The following is a 15,631-nucleotide window of genomic DNA, read 5'->3' on the forward strand; positions in this document are numbered from 1 at the left end:
TGTGACATGCTATGGCCTAGAGGAAGTAATTAAGGTTCTTGTGATTATATGACAGCAGGATAGATGTTCAAGAAAGCTCTAAGTTAGGACTATGAATGAGACTTTGAAATGCCTTTAGTGGTCTTAACAAAAAAAAAAAAAAAAAAAAAAAAGGAGAAAAAACATCTCTTGCCTGGTCAAAAACATAGGCAGGAGCAAGTACTAAGCTGATATACTCTATCAAACAAAGGCATACCTAGAAGAACCATCGTAATGGTCATCCTACAAAACATTTTTCTTATACACAGGTAAAACAGGTGAGTTCAGTGGGAAGGTGTGGCAGGAATCATCACCTCTGTGTCGTTCCAATTAATCTATAAATTCAATAAAATCCTAGTAAGCATGCATCAGGAGTTTTGAGATTTTCAATATATTAAATTAGACATTTTCACAGAATAACAAAAATCTATCACAGATGGGGTTAATTTTGACTAAAAAGGAACAAATAGGAGACCTTATGTTATCAGATATTGAAGCAGAAGTTCTGAGCAATAAAGTCAAGATATCTATAGATCAATAATACAAATATAGGGGCCGGGGAGATGGCTCAGTGGAATAAGCGCTTCCCTGGCAAGTGTAAGGGCCTGAGTTCAATCCCTGGTTCTGCAAAAACAAAAAACAAAAAACAAAAAACAAAAACTCAAACCAAAAAACCAAACATAAAAGCAAATAAATAAGCCAGTGAAGCAGACTAGAGACATCATAATGAGACCCTGTATACATACGAAAACTTAAAATTGATCCTACAAAATAATGGGGAATGCTGGCTTGTTCAGCATATAATATTGGAAACCCTGCATTACTCTACGGAGAAAAAGTTGGATTTATACTTAAAATCAGATATAAAGGTGGACTCTAAAAAATCTAATGCATAAAAAATAAAACTATGAAAAAAATAAATTAAAAGACTATGAGATTAGGGGCAGTAATCTAGGAAGATACCATAGTGACTTGGGGGTGAGGAAGGTTTTTTTTTTTTTTTTTTTGTGGTCCCAGGGATTGAACTCAGGACCTTGCACTTGCCAGGCAAGCACTTATTCTACTGAGCCATCTCCCTGGCCCTGAGGAAGTTCTTAAACAAAATAAAAATACAAATTAAAAGTAAAAAAAGAAAAAAAAACTAATACATTTGACTGCATAAAAATTTCAGAATTCTGTTCAGTAAAAGACATTGTGCACAAAACTGGCTAATAACAATGTGAGATGATTTGTTCAGAAAACAAAGGACTTATTTATAGGAAGCGGAGCTCCAACAGAAATGCAGTAGTAGCTAAGAGGAGTAGAAAGAAATTCTATTAACAAGATGGACAAAGGGTGCAAAAGAGTGGTCAGAAAAGAGGAAACCAAACACGGTGACAAGCATGTTCAAATATGGTCACACTTCCAATAATTAGAAAAGAGGAAACAGAATACAGATGTGACATCACTTTGTCCCATCTGATTGGCACAATTAGAATCCTAAATAATGGCAAGGGTTAGGGAGTGTCCGTGCACTGTTAAGCAGGAAGCAAGTTTGGGGACCACCTCACATTACTTGTTGCATCAATCCTTCCCCTTGGACATGGACACAGAGAAGGTTTCATGCAGGTCCATGAAGGGTATTGAAGTTCTCCAGTGTTTCTAGTACCAACAAGTTGGAGGCAACCTGGGTGTCCACTGCTGGGGGACTAAGGAAAATATGGTAGACTATCCTGAAGAAAGGAGGAGCAACAAATTAGCTGTACACATTGGTAGTGGTGCACATCTGTAATCCCATCACTAAGGAGGCTGAGGTGGAAAGACGGCTTCGAGTTTGACACCAGCCCGGGTTACAAAGTGAGCTCAAGGTCAGCCTGGGTTACAAAGTGAGCTCAAGGCCAGCCTGGGTTACAAAGTGAGCTCAAGGCCAGCCTGAAGAGCATAGTGAGACCCTGTCTCAAAATGACAGGAAAAAAAGAAAAACTTAGATGTACACACAACACATATAGTTAAAAAAAAAAAACTGCCAATAGGGGCTGGTGAGATGGCTCAGTGGTCTAAAGCACCTACTTAGAACAAGCTAAGCTAAGCAAAGCACAGGGACTGCGGTTCAATCCCCCAGCACCACATGCCAGCCAGCCCCGCCACCTGGTGGGCTGAGATGGCCACACACACACACACACACTAAATAAATAAATATTTAAAAAACCCTGCCAATAGCATAGTATCATGTAAATAAAAAAATTAGGTTGAGGAAAATTATATATTTATATATCTATGTATCGATTTATATATATGATATATGATATATGATATATGACATATGACATATGATATGTACCTGAAGGGAAGAAATCAAACACATTCGAATGACTGAAATGCTAGGAAAAAGGAATAGTATATAAAAGTACAAGAATATAAAGTACCATGAAAGTTGCAGTGAACCCACAAGGGGAGCAAGCCATAAACTGAAGGATTAACTCTGTGTTTGAGGCTACAAAATGAGAAGGAAAACATAATGAAGGAAAAAGGTTCAATGGAGTAAAAAGAAAACAGAGTATAAAGCATTTTGTCTTCAACACAGAACCAAAACTCAGCAGTATATTATATACAAAAGGATATCTCAAAGATAGTAGCTTGGCAAAGTTAAAAGCAAAAAAATGGCAAAGATATATCAAGGCAAACAGCACTGAAGGCGAGGGGAAAAGGCTAAATTATATGTCTCTTCTAAGCCCCATAAATCTTTGGAATTAAATATTATGACAGCAAAGTACTTGACACATGGACTTCAGGAACGCAAAAGAGAAATAAACTTAAGCGCAATGACAATAACAAACGAGTTCTGTAGACCTAGCCGACCAAGCAAATAAAAAATAAGGAAGTGCATGATTTGAATGGTCTGAGGAATAAGGAGCTCCTAAGAGATAGATATTGAACTCTGGAACGTAGTAACAAAGAATTCACGGCCTGTTAGGTGCTTGTGGGCTGTCTCCAACAACTGATCATATTTTAGACCACAGTGTTACAAATGCAATCAGTTTTGTTTGTTTGTTTGTTTTTAGCACTGGGGATTGATCCCAGACACTTTGTGCCAAGCTATATTCCCAACTCTATTAAAATCTTTTATTTTGAAATAAGGTCTTGCTATGTTGCCTGAGTTTGAACCTTAGTTCTCTTGTGTTAGCCTCCCAGAGTGCTGGGATTATAGATATAACATCGCCATATGTGCCTCAAATTATTAAACAAAACAAAGAATTAGGGAAAAATCTTGTCCAACAGTTAGCTGTAAGAATGTCTTTTTAAATCAACTTTAGGATCAAATAAAAAAAAAAAGAAAGAAATGGCCTGGGAATACAGCTCAGTGGCACAGCACCTGCCTGGCATGTGCAAGGTCCTGAATTTGATTCCCTGTTTAAAAAAAAGAAAGAAAGAAGTGATATTAGAGAATGCAAAAATAAAGATAATAAAAATACTATATGTGCAAACCTGAGGGTTATAACTAAAAGCGTTCTCAGGGAAATTCATTAAACACTTGGAAAGAATATCAACAAGAAATAATGGCAATATGAAAAGTGTTGATTTTCAGAATTGAAGAAAATATCAACAAAACCAATTAAGATAAAAGCAGACACTAATGAATTAAACAAAGATTCTCACAATAGAATATATGAATAAACTCAAAAGCTTTTCCATGAAAAGTAAATAGAGAAGCTGCTGAACAGACTAATCAGGAAAGAAGGGGTAATGAAATGTATAGCATTTGAAAACCTACACCCAACAGAAAATATGAGTTATCCAATTTTATCCATATGAATTATCATATTTTATGTACATGATTTTAAACAAATAGAATAATAGTCATGAAAAATATTGATAATATTGTTTGGGAGACACACTTCCAAACATATCAGGTTAGACGATTTCCTATTCTTTTTCTTTTCACTCTCCAAGAAAAAGATAGATTTAGTAGAGTTTAGATTGTTTTTTTGCTTACAGAGAAATAAAGCTGCTAACATAAAAAGAAATCAATATAGCATTGGTATCAAAGCTTTTCAAAGTAAGAATAAAAAGCTACAGATAAATTCTTACTGTGCATCTATGCAAAAATCTTACGTAAGATACTATCAAATAGGATTCAGCAGGATATTAATATATATTACATCCAGGTATCATTGCAAGAATTATGATCTGTTAATACAATTCATCATATTAAAAGAAAAGGGAACAAAAGCAATACCAGAAAGATGCTTAAAATATTCAACATCTATTTCTGGCTAGAGAGTAAACAAAATTTTTGCTGATTTATGTAGCAGATAAGTCTTTGATAATTGTATATACATATATAAATTAAAAGCAAGCATCATGATTAATGGGGAAACAAAGATGCATACCTATTATATCTGTAAATAAAGCAAGGATGTCTGTTATCATCATGAATAATTAACATTGTTCCTGCAAAGCTGGCCAATGCCCTTAGGAAGGCAAGAAGCAGGAGCGCTATAGGAGGTAGGAGGAGGCAGAGTTAGCTCACCTGGAAATATGATAAGGTATCTTGGGAACCTAAGTGAATTAACTGAGGTTATTAGAAATGATATGAGAACTCTGTGAAAAACTTGGGTTACAAAAATTAATTGGTACGATAAGCGTGATAAGTATGGACTAATGATAACAGCAACAACAACAACAACAACAACAACAACAATAATAATAATAATAATAATGAGAATGAGAAAGGGAGATTTAAAGATGGAGAGAGGCAGATGTGCAGGCAGGGGAAAGGGAATAAAAGGGAATTAAGATGTGTTAGGGGCCGGGGAGATGGCTCAGTGGGATAAGCACTTCCCTCGCAAGTGCAAAGGCCTGAGTTCAATCCCCAGTTCTGCAAAAAAAAAAAAAAATAGAAATGTGTTATGTTCATGCACTGCTCCCTAAGATGAACCAAAAGGCATGTACAGCAAACATGTACTAACAGAAAAATCGTGGGTATAGCCCAACATTTAGCCTAAGTAGTAAAATAGACATCTGAGACAGAGTGGAATAAAACATCTATACAATAATGTATAGACTTTAAAAATAAAATGAACAAGACACAGGTAAAATTCATAGGAGACTAATTAAAAAAACTGCTGAGAGACTGAAACAAAGACAACATAAATGGAACAATATATCATTCTTGGCTTGGAAGATGGCATGTTAGAAAAATATCAGTTTCTCCTAAAGTTAACCTCTGATGACAATAAAATTCTAACACCATCCAAATTGAAATCCTAAAAACCCCAGCTTTTGAAGCTTTACTTACAACGTGAATTAACATAAAAAAGCTAGCATGTAATATATATTCAATAAAGTATCTATCAATACAGGCATCTAATCTGAAAAAAATATAAGCTGCTTTTCTTCTCCCAGTATCCACCCAGATTCAAAACAACTGTCAATTTTTTTGTCATTTGTTTTTTTGAGATAGGGTCTCACTACTTAGCCCAGGCTGGCCTTGAACTAACAGTGATCCTCTTGCCTCAGCCTCCCAAGTGCCAGGATTACAGGTGTGTGCCAATATACTCAGTCAATTTCTAGAAGAAACTATCCAGTCAAACATTTTTTTGAGGGGGCCGGAGAGATGGCTCAGTAGAATAAGCACCTGCCTGACAAGTGCAAGGGCCTGAGTTCAATCCCTGGTTCCACAAAAAAAAAAAAAAAAAAAAAAAAAAAAAAAAAGACAAATGATAGAAACATTTTTTGAGATTTAGACGGTACTAAACAATAAACGTTGGAGCTTTGGGGCTCCTAATGTGGGTTACATCATGGTACATGTGTTGTGTTTCCATTTACATTCTCAAAACCAATGAGTGTGATTAGCTTAAAAGGCCTTTTTCAAAATTGAAAACACTGAACAGATTTGTCTTTACCATCCAGCATGCTTCCGGGCAATTTAATGTCATTGACTAGATAGATACATGCAGGAACCTAATTTCCATTAGAACTTAAATCCAGGCCAAAATGATATGAGATCCATGAGTTCCCTGCTTTCAAATGTCCATGTGAGGATTATCCTTTTTTTTGCTTCTTCAAGAGAGGAGAGGAGAGGAGAATTACCTAAGGGGGCAAGTTGGGTGAAGAACAGCGAATGCAGGAATTGGGCTCTACATTTCTCCCTGCAGAGATGTGTCTACCCATGGTGACATGCATTCAGATCTGTGGTCATCTCTGCTGTGAGCAGCTGCTGCAGGGACAGGTGTCAGGCATTTGTCTCTCGCACTTACACGATGTGTATGTGCCAGTGTCGCATCTGCAGTGACATACTTGAATGGTCACTGTGGCTGCATATTTGAGCCATGTCTCCCCATTAGTTGTTGTGTGTTAATAAAGCTAGGATATTCTAATAAAAAAAGGATAACAGGCCTTTTTGTATCAGGATTTTTTTGTCTGTCTTTCTTTCCTTCTTTCTTTCTTGCTTGCTTCCTTTCCTGTTTTTTGGAGACAGGATCTTACTATGTAGTTCAGGGTGGCCTTGAACTCACTATGTAGCTCAAACATGCAGTGATCCTCCTGCCTCAGCCTCCTGAGTGTGGATTGCAAGTGTGTGCACCTCTACACTAGGAAGGATTTGCTTTCTTGAGATGATAGTTTTAGGATGTAAGACATTAGTGTAAATTTTTTTAAAAAATTTTTTATTTTATTTATTTATTGTGTGTGTGTGTGGCCAGCTCAGCCCACCTGGGGGGGTGGGGCTGGCTGGCATGTGGTGCTGGGGGATTGAACCGCAGTCCCTATGCTTTGCCAAGCTTGTTCCAAGTAGGTGCTTTAGACCACTGAGCCATCTTTCCAGCCCCTAGTGTAAATTTTTTTACATTAATTTTTGTATCAAATTCTTTTGACACTAAGATTGCCTTTCAAGAAAGCCTATATGTACATATGATTGTCTCTTCATGTGTATTTTCTGTACCTATGGAATTTCTGTTGAAATTGTATTGTTAAATTTAATAAATACTACAAATAATGTGCAGTTTACAAAACAGTAAGTGCAACTATGTGCTTATTCATATATATATTTATATGTTCATAAAAGCTTTTTGAAAGTATCAGAAAAGTAGTTACTTTTGAGTATTAGCAATTTGGCTGATTTTTTACCTTTCTTTTATTTTTTTATGTAACATTGTTTTCTAATGTGCTTTATATTTGTAATTTAAACAAATATTTTTAAAAGATTCCTTGGGGCAGGGGAGATGGCTCAGTAGAATAAGCACTTCCCTGACAAGCATGAGGGCCTGTTCTGAAAAAAAAAAAAAAAAAAAGATTCCTTTCAAAGACTACTCTTCAAGTCACTTAAAAATGAAACTGAACACCCACAGTTTTCCTTCATTTCTTCTGTTTTTTTCCCCCTCCCTCCGTCTTCTTTCTCCTGTTTTGTGTATCCGCATTTCTACCACACGTAGAGCTCAATCCACCTCAGTTCATTTCTTTTTGGCTCCATGTCCAGCCGCTACAGTTGCCCAGGGAAGCAGCCTAGGATCTCCAGGCAGCCTGGGGAAGTGTGGACAAGCCACAATGTGAGAACAATTTCTCCAGGCCTGTTCTCTTTGGGAGACAGTTTGCCTTTAATGCACTGGGATGTGACTTGGGTCTAGAAGGCCAGCGTTAGAGTCCTGCCGAGGGAGAATCCCGAGCAGAGCCATCAAGTCCACTGAGAGGTGTGGGGCCGTTGAGGTCTGCGAGGCCTAGAAGAGGAAAAATGTGAGCACTGCTGGCTTCCAGTCTCCAGATCTTCAGAAAGTACCAGGCTACGACGCTGTAGAGAAAAAAGGAAGAAGGGTCAGGAGGGGGTGATCTAGGGAAGAACAGCCTAAACACACTCGGGAGATTCCCCAAGAAGAAATGAGGCCGGGAAGGAGGAAGGAGGCTGCCACTCGCCTCAGACTCAGCACTCATGTGGGAGCCATTCCAAATCAGCCCTCAGGTCTTCTTCCAGACCTGAGCCGTTACAAAAGGCCTTTCAAGAGTGTGCGTGGGGGCTGGGGGATAGCTCAGTGGAATAAGCGCTTCCCTGGCAAGCGCAAGGGCCTGAGTTCAATCCCCGGTTCCGAAAAAAAAAAAAAAATCAAATCAGTGCCACACAGCCAGCTCCAAAGGACAGATCCTCTTCTGTGCCCCTTACTGACACCATCTTCTGAGCAAGAGGCAGCTCCTCAAAGGTCCTAATGATTTTTCTTCTCACCTCTGAAAGGCTAGCATGTGTCTGGCTCATGGCCCTGGAGGGCTCCATGGAGGTTGGAGCAAGGGTCTCCCCAACTTTCATGGCATTGAAGGGTTCTGTGGAAACTCAGATCGGACTTGTAGTGCTCCTCCTGTTTATAGCCTCCCAAGTGTTGAGATTATAGGTGCGCTACCACGCCCAGTCTCAATTGCCATCTCAGTGCTGGGCCGGCACTGCAGGCCAGGGGATCGAACTCCAGGCCTCTGTGTCTGCCTAAGTAGGCACTTTAATCCGCTGAGCTATTTGGCCGGCCCTTCAAAGGCTTCGTTTTTTTTTTTTTTTTTCTTCTCCTTTTTAATGTATTTAGTACAGGGTCTCATTATGCAGTTTGCACTTGTAGTGATCCTCCTGTTTTCTGCCTCCCCACCCCTGGAATTACAGGGGTGCACCACCACGCTTCAACTCGGTCTCCGGCTCAACCAGCCCCGACGGGCGGGGCCAGCGCAGCATGTGGGATGAGGGATCCAACCCTGGTCCCTGCAGTTGCCAAGGCAGGCACTCAGTCCGCCGATCTATCTCAGCCAGCCCTGGGCTTCATTTTGATGAACAGGATTCTTTAAGAAAGAGCTCAAAAGAACTGAGAAGGTTACAGAACAATGTAAGCAGGGTCACTTTGATTATGACTACTCAAATTGTATAATTGAATGGTTTAATAATCATTTTCTTGGCATTCTCTCTCAATCCACAACCATAAAAGCACTGATGCTTTGTCTTTTGAGAGGATAAAATAATTTGAATACATAGAAGAAAGTTCTTTATGACTCTGACCCAACTTAATACGAACTAATAATGTTGTCCTGGCTACAGACTGCTGTGAAATGGATGTGTGGTTCTGAGAGGAGAAAGGGACAGCAGGGACTGGTAAGGAAATGGGGGGTTGGTAGCCAAGGAAGAGGCTGGCTGGGCGGCGTACCTGCCCAACCCCAGACTCCGCCATACCCACCTTCACACACGGCCCCTGCATCCTCATCGTGCCCGCAGTCGAAGGCCTCCACCTGCTCACACTCAGCCAGTGTCACCTCGGTCCCGTTGCACATGGCCACCTGGATGAGCACGGGCAGGGCCTCTTCTGCCACAGGTGGGTACAGCAGGGCTACCGGGGTGTGTCTGGCTGCTCCACAGCCCAGCTCCCGGCACACTACGGCCACGTCCTTTAGGTCCCAGCCGTCATCACACACAGTGCCCCAGCGCCCTTCCTGTTCCACCTCCACTCGTCCTTCACAGCGGTGGAGACCATTCACCAGGCGGACCTTGGGTGGGGCCTCTGCAAAGGAAGGGTTAGCACTCTGAGGAAGGCACCTGCTCTTCAGCAGCCCCCACTGCAGGAAGAGGCTGCCTGATGAGGCAGGGGATGGCGTAAAGTGAGAATGCCAAGCGTTGGCTGTGCGCCCCTCCACTGCTATCTCCTACAACCACCTGGTCTCACCAGTGGTCCCAATGATACTTAGGAAAGAAGTATTATTTTCACCCTGAAAGTGAAGAAAAGCAGGGACATAGAGACTTGCAGTTGGTTTCTCATGGGCTCTTAGAGCGCAGAAGAGTTAAGGCTTTCTTTCCTAGAATTGGAGGCTGAGACCGCAAAAAATGGTTCCATACCTCCCGATGACTGGATCAACCACAGCCATCCACTGCGTTCTCTCTGTGCAGGGTGGAACATGCACACTCATGCAGACAGGTTAGTCTCTAATTTCTGTCTTTTTTTTTTCTTTTTTAATGGGGTCATCTCTGGCAAAAAGGAGGACAGATATAAAGCTAGAGCGGTTGAGGGCCACATTTGACAGTTTAACAAGTTAATGGAGGAATGCGGAGGAAACAGGGGGTAATACAGAGCCCACGGATCCAGGCCCACATAACGCCAGGCCATTCCCAACCTTCCCACCAACATAACACTTTCGGTGGGTCCTGGTCAGGTCAGTCCATATAAGATTTCTATCATTCCCAACCAAAATAAAATACCCCATACCACCAGTCACTTACTAAGATCATAGCAAAGGCCCCAACAAAGGTAGATATGAAATCATAGGCAATAATGAGAACACAATTTTAGTAAAATGAATAGACTAAAGAGAGTAAACACATACAAGATTCTATAAAGATAAAGCACACTTAATGTTTTGAATAAAAACATCTAAATTGTATTTTTAAAAGCTTAGAAAATTTGAAAATACTAATGTAAAAGATTTGACAATAGAAGTTCAAAATTATCAGGCTTCTGAAGGTACTTGGGCTAGTTTATCTAAGACTCTCCAGATGGCAGACAATTCCAATGGTATTTTAAATTGCTGCAGAAATCATGGAACTCCTGAAATCATTCTTATAAGTCTAACCTATCCATGAAAACAAAAACAAAAACAGCCCTCACTTATAAATACAATGCAGAGGGGCGGGGTGTAGCTCAGTAGTAGAGGGCCTGTTTAGCATGTGTGAAGCCTATTTTCAAGCCCCAGTACCAAGCAAACAAAACAAAGTGTAAAAACTTGAATTAAATCATGAGCGAGTTGTATACAGTTACAATCTATGCTGCTTAAAAAGGGTTTATAGGCAGACTATTAATACAGTTCTCTATTAATAAAGATTGAAGGAAAAATATCATGTATTCAACATGATATATTAACATGGTATCAAAGAGCAAGGTTTCTTGATTCTGGTAGTATTGGCCTAAAGTTCCAACTTTGTACCTGTTCATTGTATCCCTGTTGAATAACCTTGGACAACTTACTTAAATCTAAATTGCGTTATCGCATTTGTAAAAGGAGAACTGATGTGGAGATTAAATGAGATAATCCTAGTAAAAATCTAAATCTCATAATCTGTTTTGTCCATGGATTTCCTGTTTTTTCCTTAAGTATCTTTAAGGATTAGTTGTGTCTCATTTATTGTGAGCTCCAAGTAAGCAAAAATCTTTTCTAACTTTTCCTCAGGGAAGTCTACCTCTTCTCCTTTTGTGGCCTACTCCTGACAGGGACCTGATAGCTTCAAATGCCATACAAACCATTTCATAGTTTTTTACATGAAAGGAATAGAAAAGTAAACTGTTTTTAGGACATGCTGAGTATGGTGGCACTTATTCCACTGAGCCATCTACTTGGTCCCTAATTTTTTTTTTTTTTTTTTTTTTCCAGAACCGGGGATTGAACTCAGGTCCTTGCATTTGCCAAGCAAGCACTTATTCTACTGAGCTATCTCCCCAGCCTCCTGAGAGGCTGTTTAGTAGAACTTGAACTCCTTGAGGGACAGGAAAATCCAATGAAAAGGAAACACAGACCATTACTCGGTATAATGGCAACTAATTCTCTGGAAGATGACACTTAGCATGTCCTACCTGTGACATTCAGTGTTACCACCTCACTGGCTTTGGGTCCCCAGCCATTGTCAGCCTTACAGGAGTAGTTTCCAGAGTGGTTTGCAGCCACTGAGAAGCTGAGCGATGCTCCTCCTCCCAAAGGTGCTGAGATGTTTCCCAGAATGAGGTCATTATGATAGAACTGGTACTCCACCGGGGGAGAAGCCCTCCAGTCCTCACAGTGGAGCTTCACCACTTCACCAATAAATGCCAGGGTCCCAGGAGCACTAATGTTGAGAAGGGGACTTGAGGCTGGAACTGACAGAAGCAGCAGGGTCCATCAGAGAGGGTGTCATGGCCCACAGCTCACCCACCTTCCTTAAGGTCCTCACTGTACTCACAGCCCTTTCTATGTTGGGTTGTTCCTCCTGATCTAATCCTGCAGAGACAGCTCCAGCACAGCTCTGCTGATTTGTATGGAGAGCTATGGTTCTGCACCTCATGTAGCCTGCTTTCTATTCTACCTTCACCCCCTCCTTCAGCTCTTTGGCCACTGCTGCTGCCACCACCACCATCACAGCAGCAATCCTGCCTTGTTCAAATGGTTTCTCACCCTCTCCAAGCTCTGCACCCTGACATCTCCTTGGAATATCCTCATTGCTCCTGATGAAGCTAACTGATTGACTAACTGATTGACAGAATGCTACTCACTTCTCACAGTGATGTTCACTGTCTTGCTCTGAACGGTGCCATAGCTGTTCTCAGCGGTGCAGTAGTAACCCCCAGCATGGCTCTCCTGGACCACAGGGATCTGTAGCTCTGCTGTCTGGGAGCGCTGACTTTTGGACCCCAGATTCTCCTTTGTGTCTTCCCTATACCAGGAGAATGTGATGTACCCTGTGCCTTGAGCCACGGAGCAGACAAGGATCAGTCTCTCCCCTTCAACTGCCTGACCTCCTGGGGGATGGGTCCTCATGGAGGCTTCAGACACAGGGATCCCTGCATGAACAAGAGACAGGAGGTGAGGGCCAGGTATGGGGAAGGGGTGAAAGGGAAAGAGGAAGTTTGAGCATCATGGCACGTGAGTGGCTCAAAATGAGTTTAGGCAGAGGAGAGCCCATCCTCCTTGTTACAGGACTACCTTCTAATTTATCTCTCTGTAACAATCCTGCCCTGCACCTGCTCTACATCCTGTTGTCTCTCTAATGACTACAGCCTGCAGTGGCCTCCTCGTAGTGAAGGCAACAGAAGCAGCAGGAAGAGCGCAGACTAGACAGCTGGCTCACCTGAGTCCCACCTCAGCTCTGCAACTTGTTCATTGCATCATCCTCGGTTTTCTCAAAACTAAAATATAGGGGGCTGGGGAGATAAGGGCCTGAGTTCAATCCTCAGTTCCACCAAAAAAAAAAAAAAAAAAAAAAAAAAAAAAAGTAAAACTTAAATATAAACCATCGGACTAACCTCACAGTTTCCTAAAGATTAAGCAAGAAAGCTATGAAGTACCTTTTGCAGGGAAGCTGTTAAGCAGCATCTGTTATCAATGCTGCTCGTCACCCATGTGGTTGAGTTGCAAAGGCTGCAAAGTGGTTAAAAGCCAGACAGTGGAGCCCCAGTGACTGGGTTCAAGTCCAGTTCCACATGCTGGGTTATCTAAGGTAAGTTTCTTCACAGTTACCTGCCTTCCATTTTCCCATCTGTAAAATGGGAAGTGTAACAGTGCCTGTTTTGTGGGTACTATTCAGAATACTATTTCTCAGGGCTTCTGCGACAAGCAAGAATGAAATTTCTGTGAGTGGCACCGTGTACATGATAGATGTCCCTGAATCTTCTCTGCGGATGTTTGTGAGCATTGGAGGGGTTTTGCTAGAACTGAACCCAAGAGCTAAAGTTCAGTCCTGGCATATATTAGGCCACCTAGTAAATACCAGGGATCGCATTGTGATTTCTACTATTACTTTTACTATAGACCTTCCTTGCTCTACCTGGCTCAAATGAATCTTACAGCTGGGAACTCTTTCTTGCAGACAGAGACCATAATTTATCTACCTCTTGGTTTGCTGAGCACACCTCAGCACTAGCTGTACGATAAATGCTCCAGAGAGCTGTTATTATTGTTGCTTCCTGACTGGGCGAACAAAGATATTTGGAAGTGATGCTTTTGCAGGAATGGATAGAAAGAGCCCAGGTGAGCCACAGGAGCCCCCACACTCACAGGGCTCAGGGAGCACAACTGAAAAATGAGCCCATCATTGAGCTGCTACCCCGAACCAGCCCCAGAGCCCTGCCCACTGATACTCACTTTGCACACTTATGTAGGTCTTGCTACTCTGCTTCTTGACACTGTAGGATAATGCCTTTGCTTCACACCAGTAGTACCCTGAGTCGTCTTTGCTTATGGATGAGATCACAAACTTTGGCCACCACTCCTCCCAAGCTAGCATGCCGTGGTCTCTGCTGAAGTCATAGTGCAGAGAGACCCATGATCTATCTGAAGCAAGTGTGGTGTCACAGGACAGGGTCACTGAGTTTCCTTCTGTAGGCCAATAGGGGCTGAAAGTCAGCTTAGGCACTGGAAACAGCTCTGGAGAGGAAGATGAGACAGACATCAGCCTAGCGGTTGAGTGTGGAATTCCTGATGAAAAGTGGGTGAGGTAACAAGATACACAGACGCAGCCTCAGTCACATGTGGCCCACCTACCAGCTCTCCCTCCCTGTGTGTTCTCCTCTTTCCTGTACCCTGGCCCTCCCACAAAAGCCCTCCTCCTTCCCCGGTCCCTCCGCTTGAAGAATGAGGCCCTCACCTTGGACACTGAGCCACACAGATTTTGATTCTTCATTCTTACTTAGAAACCAGAGGTACTTCCTATTTGCCTTACAGGAATACTGGCCACTGTCCCCGGTTCTTGCATTAGAAATAACATAGCTTGAGGCGCTGGAGTAAGTAGATATTTGATATCCATTCTTGTAGTACATTAGCTCTTTTATGGCGCTATTGTCCTCCCCAGAGCACCTTATAGTCACCTCGTCTCCTTCATAGGCCCTGTGTGGCACGGTGATACTCAGCCAGTCTGAAAAGGAAGCAAAGATAACCTCCACTGGCAGCGCCGCTCTCTGCCGTGGTGCTCTGATTCTGTTCTCTGAGGGAGTGGCAGTGCTTTCCGTGTTAGCTGAGGAGCCAGGCCCCCACGGTTGCCTTTGGATCTGTTGGCTCTGTTAGCATCAGTGCAGGTGAGTTCTGCTGCCCTTTAGTTACATTTTTGTCCTCTAGACGTCCTGACAGTTTTGTGTCTGTTACCAGGTTTTGATGTCATTTTGTCTGAGAGCAGCTGGACTACATATGGATTTAAAAATGATTCCACATGCCTCTCCTCACACCCACTCAAAGTGACCCCATGTCCCCAGGGGAACCATGATTAACTTTCTGTATATCTTATTCCTTATAGACTGTTTGTCTAGCTGTGCAATCAACTCAAAGAGCTTCCCTTTAGTTCTCCCTAAATGAAACAAAGTAGGTCCTGGGAGCTACACCTTTGGTCTCTAGACTTCTCCTTTTCTGGTAGCTTCTGCAAATCACTTCCGTGCATGGACCTGGATGATCCCCATGGGAAGGAAAGTGGGGTGCTCTGCTTCTTCACCTCACTGCCTCCCCTTGGAAGGTGGTGAGAACTGATGAGAAGCTTGTGCTTTAGGTTTGCCCCCTTCAGAGAAAGAAAACATAATGGTGTAGGGAGAAGCTGTAGGCTGCTCCTTGTGGAAGGAAAGGAAAGATGGCCTGCTGCTGTGTGACCCAGGCCTGCATCTGTGGCCTCTCTGAAGAACATATCCATTGCTAACACAGCTAGAAATACAGGTTCAAATGTTGATTTGTAGTTGTAGAACATTGGGGTACATTGCAGGCAAAATGTATTCTGATTAAAAACAACAACAACATTATCAATGACTTAATCCCAGGTTGGCACATCGAGTATTCTCCTCCGATGAAGAGAAGCAGATAAAGAGGAATAATACAGGCAGGAGACACAGGATCCAGAGTATTGTTCAGGTCATCTTCTCAGCTAAGTCCTCTAACCATGAGTTTATGGGTTAGGGGAAGCTCCCGA

The 15,631-nt window shown here is 42.0% G+C and overlaps 1 protein-coding gene across 1 annotated transcript in view; it reads right to left on the bottom strand.

The window, feature by feature from the left end:
* Positions 1-7,448: 7,448 nt before the first annotated feature.
* LOC101575989 (Fc receptor-like protein 2) overlaps positions 7,449-15,631 on the bottom strand; it is an 11,858-nt gene continuing 3,675 nt past the window's right edge. Inside the window, exons 3-8 of the mRNA XM_023721634.1 lie at positions 14,333-14,599; positions 13,831-14,112; positions 12,243-12,530; positions 11,571-11,849; positions 9,192-9,512; positions 7,449-7,783 (exon numbers count right to left, since the gene is read on the bottom strand). Coding sequence (XP_023577402.1) covers positions 7,776-7,783; positions 9,192-9,512; positions 11,571-11,849; positions 12,243-12,530; positions 13,831-14,112; positions 14,333-14,599 — 1,445 coding nt within the window. The 3' untranslated portion in view covers positions 7,449-7,775. The remainder of the gene's footprint in view (positions 7,784-9,191; positions 9,513-11,570; positions 11,850-12,242; positions 12,531-13,830; positions 14,113-14,332; positions 14,600-15,631) is intronic.

Source organism: Octodon degus, unplaced genomic scaffold (genome assembly GCF_000260255.1).
Source record: "Octodon degus isolate 3935 unplaced genomic scaffold, OctDeg1.0 scaffold00083, whole genome shotgun sequence".
NCBI lineage: Eukaryota > Metazoa > Chordata > Mammalia > Rodentia > Octodontidae > Octodon > Octodon degus.